The 14,348-nt window shown below is 39.8% G+C and overlaps 1 protein-coding gene across 3 annotated transcripts in view; it reads left to right on the plus strand.

Moving 5' to 3' along the window:
• Positions 1 to 14,348, plus strand: part of A1CF (APOBEC1 complementation factor) — a 78,204-nt gene that overhangs the window by 50,458 nt on the left and 13,398 nt on the right. For 2 of the 3 annotated variants that reach the window (XM_006275910.4, XM_014607846.2), the window contains exons 7-10: positions 3,476 to 3,573; positions 4,502 to 4,775; positions 7,726 to 7,934; positions 12,956 to 13,092. In XM_006275910.4, the coding sequence (XP_006275972.3) occupies positions 3,476 to 3,573; positions 4,502 to 4,775; positions 7,726 to 7,934; positions 12,956 to 13,092 (718 nt within the window). The remainder of the gene's footprint in view (positions 1 to 3,475; positions 3,574 to 4,501; positions 4,776 to 7,725; positions 7,935 to 12,955; positions 13,093 to 14,348) is intronic. The other variant, XM_006275911.4, reaches the window with a different exon arrangement.

Genomic DNA, 14,348 nt, shown 5'->3' on the forward strand with positions numbered 1-14,348 from the left:
GTTGCCCATAGGAACTGTTTGATTTTCAAAAGTGATTCTTTCTAATAACACTTACTATAAAACCTGTAGGCCAAAGAATCACAAGACTTCTATTTGCATTTTAAACACATATTTAAATTTTATTCAGTTCAGTGGTGTGCTACACTGTAGAATTCACATACAAAAAAGGCTTGAAATCCTGTAAACTAAATCCCATACGTAGATAGATAGATATATCTATATCTAATAGTCTAGATATATCTAGATATATCTAGACTATAAAAAAAGAATAGAAAGAAGAAACAATATCAAATGAGGCTATCGGAAGAAATGGTGGCCACAGGAGAAAATAACATTTATTGACTTTTGGGGAAAATTATAACTAATAGGCCAAAAAAATTAGTCTAATTCCTGATACATAAATTCTTGAAGATACACAGGTCCTGTTTTTTAAAAACAAGTTTAACAACTTACTCATGGATGGTATAGGAAAAGGCTTCGTGCTGAAATAAATTTAACTTATTAAGCTACAAGTAGATCATGATCTCACATCTGAATCTCAAGTAAAATCATAAACATCTTCACTGAGAAATGTAGAGCCCTTGTTTTTCCTCACCCAGAAATCTTCAAGGATTCATTCACTGGTGGTGTCCAATTTGACCAAAATTTTTAATATAATCATTTTAGAAGGCATTTATCCAAAGCATTGCAATGAAATATAATAGCCCCAATTTTCAAAAATGGTGATAAGTCATTTTTACAACATTATTTGTGGTATTTAGCACTAAGCTAGTAATTACTTGACTTCATGTATCCACAGACTAAAGAAAAATAACAAGCTCTGTATGATATTTCTGGCATGGTTCCTAAATATATCACTGTGTAATGAGACCTCAAATAATAATTGTATCATTAAAGGTAGATAGAGCCCTTCCAAAAGCAGAGGGCCTTTGGGAGGGGGGAAAAAACATACTGAGTTCACAGAAATTGGCTGGCAAGTGGCCCCAAAACAATTTTTTTTTACCATGGGTTCAGACTGAAACATTACAGCAAAGAGGTTTTTTACACTGTTTTCTTGTAGTGCAGGCCAGTCCAAGTTCTGAGTGGCCAGGGGCTGCAGGTTCCCTAGCCACATGCTGGATGGGGCACATACCTCCTGGGCTGCTTGCCATGCTGTGCTGCATGGCAGGTGCCTCTGCTACGCCACATAGCCAACATCCTTCCACAGTACCATGACAGTTTACCCCACACTGTGCCATGCCATGCCATGCCATGCCATTTAGGGTCTCCGTGTCCCCTTCAGGTCCCCCTGAGCAGCCTGGCTGTGGGCTTCCCTCAGCCTTGTGGTCTGTGCTATCCTGCCCTGCCTGACCCCCTGAGGCAGGGGCAGGAAGCGGAAACTGGAGAAGGAAGGAGGAATGCAGAGACTCTAGCAGCACACAGACCAGAATCTCAAGGGCACAGGCGATGCGTAGGGGGTGCATGTGGGTGCAAGTAAACCCCCTGAGATTGGCCAGGCACCCCCTGGAAGCACCGTGAAACTGGAAGTGGCAGCGGAAGTGCATTTCTGGCTTCACCAGTTTCGCCACTGGTGCTTCTGGGGTTGGTGATTGGCTGCTGCCCCCCCCCCGGCGCAATCAGCAATCAGCCTCTGGGGGACCCTCCCCCCTTGTCGGCAAACTGGTGCCCCTCCCCCCCCCAGATTCGGGAGGCACCAGTCGCCCATGCTCAAGGGTCACAAACTAACCCCTCAGGGTCTTCATGTGAGCCACCAGTTGGACAGACCTGTTATAGTATCTAAAATCCTAGAAGTAGAGGTTGACCACAAGCCTTCAGAAGACAGGTTCCCTATGGCAGCAGGTAAATCAGATGGGCAGAAATGGGAGAAATGTTCCTTTCCAACTGAAGGGAGGGAATGAGCATTCATGTGCATAGACATGCACATACACTTTAAGGAGGAAAGCAGAACTCAGCACATATTTGGGAATTCTAATACTTTTCTCCAGTTTTGCTGTATGCTGTTGGCAACACAACATGATACAATAGGGACCAGATCCTCATCAGTACTGGTCGTGCTTGTGTGCCCACCAGCATCTTTCCTTCTGTGCATCGTCTTTTAGCTCCCATTCCCACCACATGCTTATGCCTGTTACATATACTTTACAAACCCAACCTGCTTTGTTCTGGGACAGAATCACAATGAAGGTTCTCTCAAGAAAGTTGTCATTTTCTTGAGAGAACCTCATAGGCAGTCGTGCCAATTAGTCTTTTTCCTTAGTGCACCTTACAGCAGACTCAACAAGGCCTTCTATATTTATCACAAAAATCCTACATTTTCACTATCAATTTGTGCATATTCTTATGCATTATCAATTATAAACTACTTGGATGCAGGTCCTGATGCACACCTCATGGCTTATATAGCCACCGGTGAGAGACAAAGCAAAAAAAGCACTGATTCATCATAGGCAAAATCAAATGTGCATAAAAGGAAACTACTGCTTTTAAGGCTGCTGGATGTGCTGAGGCAACACGAATGTAAAAGTCCAGACAATCTGCAAGATGTAAAAAAAGCCAAAGTAGAAGTGAATCAGATGTCGCATGAAGAACTCTGAATCCATTGTGCAAACGTACAACCCCAAGGGATTTTTAAGCAAACTGAATGTGAGCATTCTGTTGACACTGACTCTAAAGTAACATAACCAACTGACAGTAGCACTCACCCTTCACAGTGAAGACTAACATATAAAACTTAAATTCTTCCAAGTTGAACTTGAAGCTTTTTTTTTTAAAGTTACAATCAAAAATTGTATTTTACATGTATGTAGTTCTGGAATTCTGGAATACAAGATCACTCAGAAACCAAGGTCATGGCTCTATCATAGTCTCTAAAAGTTGTTGTTGTTCTTGTTCTGATGACTTCATATGCTTTCCTCCTCAATCCTGACTCTGACAGTTTGATGTAGCTACATTTGTTTCATATCTGAAAACAACAGTGCAAGATGGTTCTTGTAGCTATAATCATATATAGCATCTGTAACTATAATATTGTTGAAATCTTTATATGCATCTGTAACCATATATGAAATCATATATAAAAACTAAGTAAAAAAGAAAACAACCCTGTAACATTCATGCAAGGTATAAAAAAAAGTAACTGGATAATACTAGGTCTCCAGAATGCCCATTCAGATGTATAAATCAAGATGTGTCATACTATGAGTTGGTAATCAAACAAAAGTTTAAGAAATGCAGCATGGCATGTACAGTAATCATACATTTTATCCTGATTTTACTTTATTTAAGCACAAACACAGCTTTACACATAAATAATTATTAGATTAAAGAGACACTCATATGCGTTACATAAATATCTATGTTATCAGGATTTGGTTTGTAAAACTAAATGCTAAAAGCATAATCCAGAAAGTTAATTTGAATCTGAATTCCTTTGAAAAGGCAATTGCATAACTGATATTTCAACTTTTTTCTGTAGGTGCAGTTGAAAGAGTAAAGAAAATAAGAGATTATGCATTTGTGCACTTTAATAACAGAGAAGATGCTATTGAAGCTATGAAAGCCTTAAATGGAAAGGTAAAATTTGTGTAGAGGTCACTGGCTAGGTTTATGATTAGTAGCGTAGTAATTAGCAACATTGATCAGATTATTAATAGCTAATAAATCTAGTGAAACTATCCCTACTTTCTATTCAAAAGTTGTTTGTAACTTTCAGATTTCAACAAGATTATTTGCTTTTAGGATTTATTTGCAAACATTTTATACAGCCAAACTCTATATGAATAGAGGCACCTCACCATAACACTATATCATTCATCCTTAGGAATTTGGATAAGACAGTTATCTTTTCTTGGAGAGATGATGCACTGTATTTCACTGATAAATTGTACCAAGCCTAGTGATACAGATTTTGCATGATTTATTCCATTTTGGAATTAGCCTTGAAGATGTGGTACTTACCATTAGCCTCACAATGAGAACTGGGTTCCAATTTGTGTGCTTGTTGTTATTTTATCATTTGGATTAGGTAGTAGACATACAGGTTTTACCTAAAATTTAACCCTAACACTGTAATTTTAAAATAAGCAGGCGAAGGGTGAACAATTCTGAGCTTATATAAAATCTCCTGACTTTACAGCATTCTAGAGAGAAAATAAAAGAGTGTATTTCATATTTTCCAACACCAGCAAGTATAGGTCTCGCAGCCCCTGCATGCCATGGGTCTGGGTACAAAGAGTGGTTGATTCTGGCCTTCCTTAAAGGTATCAATGCTCCAAATCTCTGCTGCAGAAATCTACACACTGTTTCTCTTCCTTTCTGCTACCACAGAGATTTGGCTTCATTCCAGAAGGCTCTTTTTCTTTTCCAGCTACCCCTATCTTGTCATCTGTGTTAGCAAAGCATAGAATCTGAATGCTTTTGTGTAGAATTATCTCCAATAATTTGGTATATTGTGCTGTGTATGTTTCTGCTGCATTTTTTAAAGTATCCCTCTTTTTTAAAGGTGTTGGATGGGTCTCCTATCGAAGTGACATTAGCCAAGCCAGTAGACAAAGACAGTTACATTAGGTATACCAGAGGCACAGGGGGAAGAGGTACCATGTTGCAAGGAGAATACACATACACATTTGGACATGTATATGACCCTGCCACAGCTTACCTTGGAGCTCCAGTCTTCTATGCACCTCAGGCCTATGCAGCTATTCCTAACCTGCATTTCCCTGCCACCAAAGGGCATCTCAGCAGCAAAGGCATTATCCGACCTCCATCAATAAGAGGTAAATTTCAGCTAGCTATGACTATGTCTATCATTGAAATCTATCAAGATAAAATGCCTGTAGGAGATTTTCCTTGAAACAGCTTCATAGCTAGATTATGGACCACATTTATGAAATCTAATATCCATCATATTTATCACTTTATCTATGCATCACATGAAATCTACTACCACTAAAAAATTAAAAAAAAAAATACAAGGCATGTATCAGGTTTAACCAAAAGGAAGAAACTAGTATGAAGTATCTCAGATGACACCCTCATGTAGCACTCACTTCAGAGTGTCTGAAAGTTGGGGCTCCTTCTGTGTCCCTAATGATTTGGGAATATCCTGAGTTTATCATTTAATTGTTCCTCACTACCAAGGAACACCACCTGAAACTGTGCCTTGGAGTCCTAATTTCTAGCACAGAATAGTCCTGACTGTCTTCCCAAACTTCCTGCTCTTATGCGCCATTTCCTTTCCCCCCTCACTATATGATCTCTGCTCAATTTAGAAAATATCAACAGATCATCAGCTTTCTACCATTCAACACAGCCTGAGTTCCTGGATCTGTTTCTAAGAGATGCAACAAAAGCTTTCCCAGGCTGGAAAAAACCCCACAGCCTTGAGAACCTGCCTTGTAAAAATGATGAGAACCCTTAGGCAGACACAGCAAGCAAAAAAATAAACTCTCATACCCTGAGGAGCAAGCAAAAGCAAAGGCTTGAGTGGCTTTTGAATTAATCTTCCTCCAAAATAAACAAACCAGAAATCCACCATTTTTGTCCCATGAGGGAAAACAAACAGAACAAGATTTTTTCCACTCACACCAGAATTTACTGCTCTTAGTTGGTAGTGGATTCAGTCCCAGCAGCCCAAGCAATTGATTTCCTCCTCCTTTTCATGGCCTCAGGATGGGTTTCAGCACAGCCAGTCCCCAGTAAGCTTCTGAGCTCTGTTTGTGGACTCCTACCTCCAAAGGCTGGTGCCCTGAGTTTTCTTAGCTATCCCAGGACCTGAGCAGCACTAGATCCCATCACAAGAAGTGACAAATCAACCTCCAAACAGAGAGAAAAACAGGAAAGTACTTCAGAAGATGGCCAGGGGCTGCTGATGAAATTATGGATCCTTTGAGTTATTTAGACAAGAAAGAATGAAAATTGGGTAGTTTTAGCAATACCTTGGTGTGTGTGTGTTTTGTTATGGCTGGTATTTGTGGTATCCTCTTGTCTCCACAAATATGGATACACAAGTTTGATTTTGGCCCCCTTCAAGGTAAACAAAACTTTAATGATTTAAAATGAAAGCTCCTTTGCATAGTTTCTTTGTTTCCATGTTGGTGTCCTTCAATACATCAAACAAAAACAATAGAGGAGGATAAATAGAGCAGGGTGCCAGCTGCAGGCTGGAATTACCCATCCCAAGTCAGAAGCAGGTCTGCAGAAGCTACGACTCAGCCACTGCTTCCACTTGTCCCCATGGCAGCTTGGGGAGAATGCCAGCAGCTGAACCCCCCACTACTGAGTGCCTGTGAAGCCCCATACTGACAGATCCAGTGGTTCCATAGCTTGCCAACACAGGTCCCAAATTGAACCTTCAGGCTCAGATATCCCCTAATATGTTTACATTTACAAATGCTAATATATTTATAATAGACTGAAATGAATTATGGGCTTTTCAAAATCCATGTCCAGACATTGTCTGAAGTTAATTTCTAGTAGTAACGAACTTGAAATCAATTGGAGTTCACAGCCTATTTCCAAATGGAAAGATGTTCCAGAATAATGTCAGAACTTGTTTGGAACCTCAGGAGAGTTGAGGAGGATTGAATTCACTAAGGACCAGATCCAAAAAGGCCTAAACTTCTGTTGTGATCAGTAAGATTGTAAATTAGGCACCTAAATACCTTTTCAGAATACCCTTTCACCTTTAGAACTGATCCCTCTACAAAAGGATTAAGAAAAATTAGGATTATGATATGGAAAATCTGCATTGCTTTATGTTTTCTGTGGATACATACATCTAGCAGGCACTGAAATTTCTTTATAAAATATCAAAACTTCCAAATCCCTGCTACCTCTTCCTTAATGTGCTCTCACTTCTCAATTCCCTAATCACCAATCATTCTGAAAGGAATCAGGTGTAATGTGAAAAAGACTCCCTAGTTCAAAGAGGAGAGGATCTTTATATTCTAAATTCATTAAAATGCTTAAATTATACTGATGGGTGCTGATGGATAGTAATCAGTTTAAAACTTAGCTGTCCTTGTTACTGTGCAACTGCAAATTAGGTTAGAAAAGCTGCAAAAAAAAATCAAATGTAATCTGTGCATGAATTCAATGGAAAATTAAGCCTCACGGTGACTGAACAAAACAGAGAAGATGGGAATTTAGGCATAAGTAACTAGATTTTTCCTTCCAAATAAAATGTCTCAAGACTTTTAAGAAAAAAAAATAAGACAAGATGGGCTAAAAATCAAGGGTATAATGATGACATTACTACTAGAATTTAATGCAGAAGGGATACTGCAGAGGTAAAGATAATCTTACAGATGTACACTGTAATATGTTGATATTCCCTTGTTCACCATCTTCTAATCTGTGGTGAGTTTTCCAAGGAAACTGGCCGGCTCAAATCTTTCTGGCTGAAATTGCAAACAGTAAATATAAATTAAAAGAAACCTACAAAGTCTTATAAAAATAAAAATAAAATTGTCCTTTAGATAATAGTTATATCTCTATAGCACTATTGTCCTTTTTAACAAAAGTACAGTAATAAAGAGAATTCCTATTGTGAGTTCTACTTCATGGTAAAAGTACGGTGTGAACTTGCATCAGCTCTTAGCAAGACTGCAGTCATACCCATCATCTTAGTAGGACCAGTGAGTGAGGCTAACTTTTCCAATGCAGTAAGAATCAGGGTAATTTTCCGGTGATTTGATTCAGTTCAATGCCTTCTTACATTCCTAGAAATTTACATGAATGTACCTGTAGGGGCTGCGGGAGTTAGAGGACTAGGAGGACGTGGCTACTTGGCATACACTGGTCTGGGTCGTGGATTCCAGGTCAAAGGAGAAAAGAGAGGAGAAGACAAACTCTACGATCTCTTGCCTGGGATGGAGCTGACCCCAATGAATCATGTCACATTAAAACCCCAAGGAATTAAACTTGCTCCTCAGGTATGTACAGTGAAAAATGGGGAGGGGCAAGGGTGGACAGCTCTAGCCAGATCAATATTAGTCTTTTACATTTTCCCTAAGTTTTTGGAAAAACAGAAGAACAGAAGGAAATAATAGAATAGTCTCTGAATTGTTACTCATCTCCTCACCTGTGATGTTGATATATAGAAAACTACTAAAAGTTACTTTTATTAATACTAGTCATTCTAAAGGCTGTTTTAGGGGATACTCCACCTACATGTAAGACGATGCAAAGTTGGACAGTGTCCTCTGGTTACTTTTACTTTTATTTCTCCCTCAACATACTTTGAGGTGGTACATGAATAAAAAAGAGTCTAAGAATCTTAGGAATAATAAATTATTGATACTAGTTTTCTTTTTTAAAAGAAAAATAATTAATTTTGGGAGACAATAAAGAATATTTAAACTGAGAAAAATAAGAATGGCATTGTGCTAAAAAAGAGTTTCTGCTTTTCAAAGCATAAGAAAGATGTGGACAAATTGGAGAGATTCCTGAAGAGCCCCCCCCTCCCTTCCCCCCCCCCCCAAAAAAGTAGATATCTAGAAAACATGACATATAATGAAAAGCTTGAAGAACTGGGATTATTTAGTTTACAGATTAAAAGACTTAAGGATGATTTAATTAAAATACGAAAAAGTTAGTTATAAAGAGGATGGTGATCAATTGTTCTATGGACACAGGATAGGGCATAAATTGCAACAAGGGAAATTTAAATCAGATTTGGATGACATTTCTAACAGTGTGGATTGTTAAACACTGGAGCACATTAGCAAGAGAGATTGTGGGCACTCTGTCTTCAGAAGTTTTTAAGTGCAGATTACATTAACATATGCCTGTGATGGTTTAAACCAGGATGATACTACCTTGTGCGGCAAACTGGACAAGATGGCACATCAAGGTTCTTTCCAGCCCTATTTTTTATGAGTCAGTAATGCAGAGCTGTCCAACTTCTAAGCAGACAGGCTGAATGTCCCACAGGTCACACCAGGAAGGGCAACAGGCCAGTGGGCTGCACCAGGGCAAGCCTTGGGCCCACTGGGCTGCACAGATGACTCCCTCTGCACTCACACCTGTGCACTCTCCACTGCTTTACTGCACACCATTGCGGGCACTCTGCCCCCTATGGCTGCACCCAATGGCCTTTGGCTCACCCTCAGCTCCCCTGGCCATGTTGTACTGCACTGCCCTTTCTCCTGGGGTGGGAGCAGACGTTGAAAGCTGGAGCAGGCAGGAGGATCCCAAAGATTCCAGCTGCTGTTGTAGCCAGAGTGATGGGGAGAGCAGTGGCTGGGCAGGAGCCCAGGGGCCACAACTTAACCCCTCATGGGCTGCATGCAGACCACAGGCCACCAATTGGACAGCCTGTTGTAATGTACCATAATAACATTTTACAAAGCTTGCTGCCTCAAAATTTAAACATGTTCTACTATGGCTCAGTAAATCAGTGGTCTCTGACTTTTGTAATTTGAATGATTGACAGCTGAGGGAAGAACTTGGCTGTGTAACCTTCCATGAAAGATAAATGCTAAGAACCTGAAAATGTTATCAGCAATCCTCTCTTAAAATTAGGAAAGAGAAACGTGGGCTATTAAACCAATCATGAACTCTTTGCTACATGTAGAAACACTGAAATCATATAAAGTTATTTATGTGCAAAGTATTCAGGATTGAGGTTTAGACAGATAACAACCTAAGTCTCAACTCAGATCAAAATTGCCTGAAATTTTAAGACTCTGATCTTAATGACAAGTAGTTCCCCTCTCTTTTCCTTTAACTAAGTAAAGCAAAAGTCTGAATTCAAACATAGGACTGCAAGGCATCTCTAAAGCAACCAAATTCACTTTCCTGTATTTGCAAGCACTCACTTGTCCAATGGATCCACATTAATCTCACAAATTACAATCTCAAAGCACCCAAAAAAATTAAAGAAAAAAATCCTTTAATATGCTGGGGGGAAAGGTTACAGTCAATGAACTGCCACTGTAAGAGCCAGGAATTATTTTACTGCTACGTGCTTGAACAATCTCGGGGAGAAGACCATGTCATGTACTACAGAGGACAGCAAAAATGCCACAGTCCTTGCCAATTTGACTTGGAGAAAAAAATCCTTCTTGACCTCAATATTGGCAATATATTTGATTTGGACCGCATGAGTAATACCCTCCAGTCAGGTACCCGAGAGATTTCTAAGGACTAGCAGGGGGGTGAGCGCTTTCCAGGAATGCTCCCAATGCTCTGAGATGGGGTAAGAAGTGTTTCAGAACAAAGCAAACCCCCCACCCCCCAAAAACAAACAAACTGGAAAGCAAATAAAGCATTTTTGAATAAATAAAATTCTTCCTGACACCTTCAGGTGACAAAGAGAAGCCCCAACCCCTAGGATTAAAAGGCATCTGACACACAAAAATGAAGATCATGAGTTATGTTTATATCCATATATGCACTATTTATTGCTCCATGAACACCCTATCCCATCATACTAGTGCTTCCATAGAGTTATCAAGCTCCATCTTAAAACAATTCAGGTTCCTTGCTCTTACAAGTTTGCTTGAAAGACCATTCCAGACCTTCATTCCTCCTCCTAATTTCCATCTAAATTTGTTCATGGTCAGTCTTTAGCCATTTGATCTTATGTCTAAGGTGACCATATGTCCTAGATTGGCTGGGACAGTCCCGGATTTTGGCCCCAGCCAGCCAGTGAAAATGAAAACGAGCATCCAGGGCACAAGGCTTGAGGCTCAGAAGCAGAGCGGCAGCAGCTATGAAATAGGAAGCCCAGCAGACAGCAAAATTGCTCAGTAACATTAATTGTTACTTCATAGGTGATTGTTAACACCTGGTAAAAGAAAGAACAATGGGTCATTAATAGGCCATTAACTTCCTGAAGCCATTGGAGGGTGCAGGCAGTGTCCCAGATTTCGCATTGTCTCAAGTGGGCATCCTATTTATGCTGATATTGTTCTTTAATTTAAATAACTTCCTCCCTCCCTGATATTCACTTACCAAAGAGGTTTATACAAAGTAAAACCACTCTCAACATTTGTTTTGCAAAAAACTCTTTTAATCTTCTCTTATAAAATAGGTTCTCTGTTCTCCTAATCATAAATTACCCTGCTTTGTACCTGATCCAGTTTAAATTAATACTTGTCTGTGGGCACATCTACACAAAATGCTACATCACCATAGCAACGCATTATGGCAACATAGCATTGGAGGGCACAAACTGTGACACACAGTAGTGTGTTGCTACAGCGATGTAGCTGCTAAAAATAACTGTGCGCTGCCGGCTTTCTTTTGTTCCCACTCTCCTTTATGAACTATAGTGTCTGGTTAGAGTACATCACCCTTATTCACTCTATCGCTGAGTCCAGAGGTAGTCTCTCCCATACCACAGAAAGAAAAAGCAGTGTACAGCAAGCAGTGTACCAGCACCTCCTGGGTACTGTAGGTGTTCTCACAAATGTTGCTTGTGAGGTTTCAACGTGCTATTTCTCATTGTAAAAGAAGACGGTGAGTTAGCACAATAATTGTATAGTACAGGGGCTGGCAGTCTTTTTAAGTTGCAGAGCAAAACAATCCAGCTCCGTTATGGTGTGGGCTGGATGACTTCAGCAGTGTGTCACCAGTGAAGGTGTTTCCCTGCACGCTTGCTGGGGCCAGGCAGTTGGGAGCTGTACCAGTGCTGGCACCACCTTTTCCCAGCGGGGGCACCAGCACAGATTGCAGCAGGAGGAGAGCTGCACCAGAGCTGGGCAACTGGGAACTGCCCCAACACTGCTTACACTGCTTCTCCCCAGTCCCTCCTTCTCCTCCCCCCCAACTACAGCATGGGAGTAGCTTCCAGCCAGTGGGGAGCTGCACCAAGGCTGGGCATCTGGAAGTTGTGTCTGCACTGCAGCTGCCTCTCCCCCAACAACCCACCTGGCTGCAGCACAGACACAGCTGGAAGCTACCCCATCCCAACTCAGTTCCCCACTGGTTGGAGGTCATTCCCATGTTGCAGCTGGGGAGCGAGGAGTGAGGAAAAATGGCAGCAATGCAAACACAGCTGCCAGCTGCCGAGCCCCAGAAAGACAGAGGCAAAGCCTTCTATTTCTGCAGGCCAGATTTAGCCAAATCCTGGTATAGTGCAATGTATACAACATCTAAAACACAACAGAAAGCTTCTCTGTCTCTCAGGCCGTTGACATGAAATTGCAATTCTCCTGGGATGCAAGTATTCCTGTGCCGAAGTCTGAATATTGGTAGTTAAAGCCAAAGGACCTTTAAAGATTGTGAGAACTCACAAGGGACAACTTTAAATGTAACTGATATTGACATTTATTTAAAATTAAACTTTTTTCTGATAAAGTTGCTTCAATAGGAAAGTACAGGGACAAATTTAGGGGTGAGCATAAATTACTCTAAGGGACAATAGTCTGGTACAGGCCAAACCTTTCAAAATGTAAATGACTCTAGGGCAGGAAAAAGAGAACAAGCTAGAGGGAGGGTAGGTTGTGTAGCTGGATGCTAGCCTGGAAGGAAAAGGGCTCTATGTTCTAGTCCTGGTTGGACAGAAACTATCCCACTGCTTTTTATCCATTTCATCCAATGGGGGATTAATCAAGTTGCAATGCTTTAACAGGAGTTAAAAGTGCAGAACTCAGGAATGCACAAGTAGAATTACTGAATTAGAATTCAAAGGAAATTATCTAGTGCTACATCAAAATAAAACAGCTAATGGACTAAATTGAAATGAATCAGATGTAGACATGTGACAATTATCTTTATGAATTAATTGGTGTTTGAAAATTTCAGATGTTTCTATTAATTTTAGAGTTCACAACCTATTAAACCACCAGAGCTTCTATTTCTTCTTACATTATATTCAAGAAGAAGCATGTCATCTACAGATGAAAACTCATGGAAAGTAATGGACCTTTGTAGTGGATGAGCCTGGAGATGGGCCAGACCATTAAAGTGTGGCTCTAACTGTAGTAAATCATTTTTTCTTTTATAGATCTTAGAAGAAATCTGCCAGAAAAATAACTGGGGACAGCCTGTTTACCAGCTTCATTCCGCAATTGGCCAAGATCAAAGACAACTGTTCTTGTATAAAGTCACTATACCTGCCCTTGCCAGCCAGCAACCTACTATGTATGTAACTATATCATCTTCTGTGCTTTTTAATGGGATTTTTAAATCAATGTATTTAGCATCATTACTCAAAAGCAACTATACAGGTTGGTTTTTATAGTCATTTCAAATTTTGGAAAGCAGAATAAAATCCTACAGACTAAAAGGGATAAATACAAATACCAGCCTTTACCTATACTGTCTCTGTTCTCAAGTAAAAACTGCATGAAGCCCACATAGGCTTTCCTTAAATCTCTTATATGCTCATAACAATTCCTTCAGAAACTTTAGGAAGAAAAAAACAATTTGTTGGAATGTCACCAGATTTTGGATCAAAATATGAAGATAGATCCTACCATAGGCAGATTTAAGATTTTGAAAAGGAGGGATGCAAATACTGGACAGCATAATCTTACATAACACAACATATTTTTCTCCAGTTAAAAAGAAACTGGAAGTTTCACTAATATGTTAGGAGCCAAGGGCTCAATTACTCAGTTTAAATTCGAAGCAAAAATAATTATAACTTTATTGGCATGTGCATTAATCTGCTATATTTTGCATAAAACACAGCAAACTAGGCAAAAATAATCAAAAGTTTTTGATTCTGTAGTCATTAGACTTAAATGTTGATCTCCTTTCCAGGTTCATAGAACAAAATCTGGTCTTCTTCAGCATCTTGACAGTGCATCCATTGTTTCACTGCAAGTTCTTTCCATATCTGAGTTAATGTTCACTTGAGTTAATATTTCCACGCTTGAGTTAATGTTTTTAGCTGAAGTTGAAAATAGTCTGCAGGGCTGTGAAATAGAAACTACATTACCAGGAGCAGCTAACGGACAGTAGAACTGCAGAAGAAAGGATAGCTTGGATTAATGAAATATCAGGACCATTCAAAAAGAAAGGGTAATTAACATCTGTGGAATGAATAATTTAAAAGGAATTAAGTAGATTATAATCAGTCATGAAGTCAGTTGACTCTCTCATTGTTTCCTGAATCCTGCCAGGCAGTTGGTTTTGAACTCTGAGGGAACCAGGAATCAAAGGGGAGTCTGACTGCACCAGTGCACACCCCCTCATCCGCACTTGGATACTACTCATTATAATGCACCATCTTTATCATTCAAGAATATTATTGTCTAAGCACCTCACTGAATAATCCAAACTCTGATATGTTTCCCCTTGGCCTAAAAATGCAATTTTGGGTATGATAATCTATGATTGAAAGATTTGAAAGAATGTTGTATTAAAAACATGGTTTGATTCTGATAAAAGGA

The sequence above is a fragment of the Alligator mississippiensis genome, chromosome 6 (assembly GCF_030867095.1).
Source record: "Alligator mississippiensis isolate rAllMis1 chromosome 6, rAllMis1, whole genome shotgun sequence".
Taxonomy (NCBI): domain Eukaryota; kingdom Metazoa; phylum Chordata; order Crocodylia; family Alligatoridae; genus Alligator; species Alligator mississippiensis.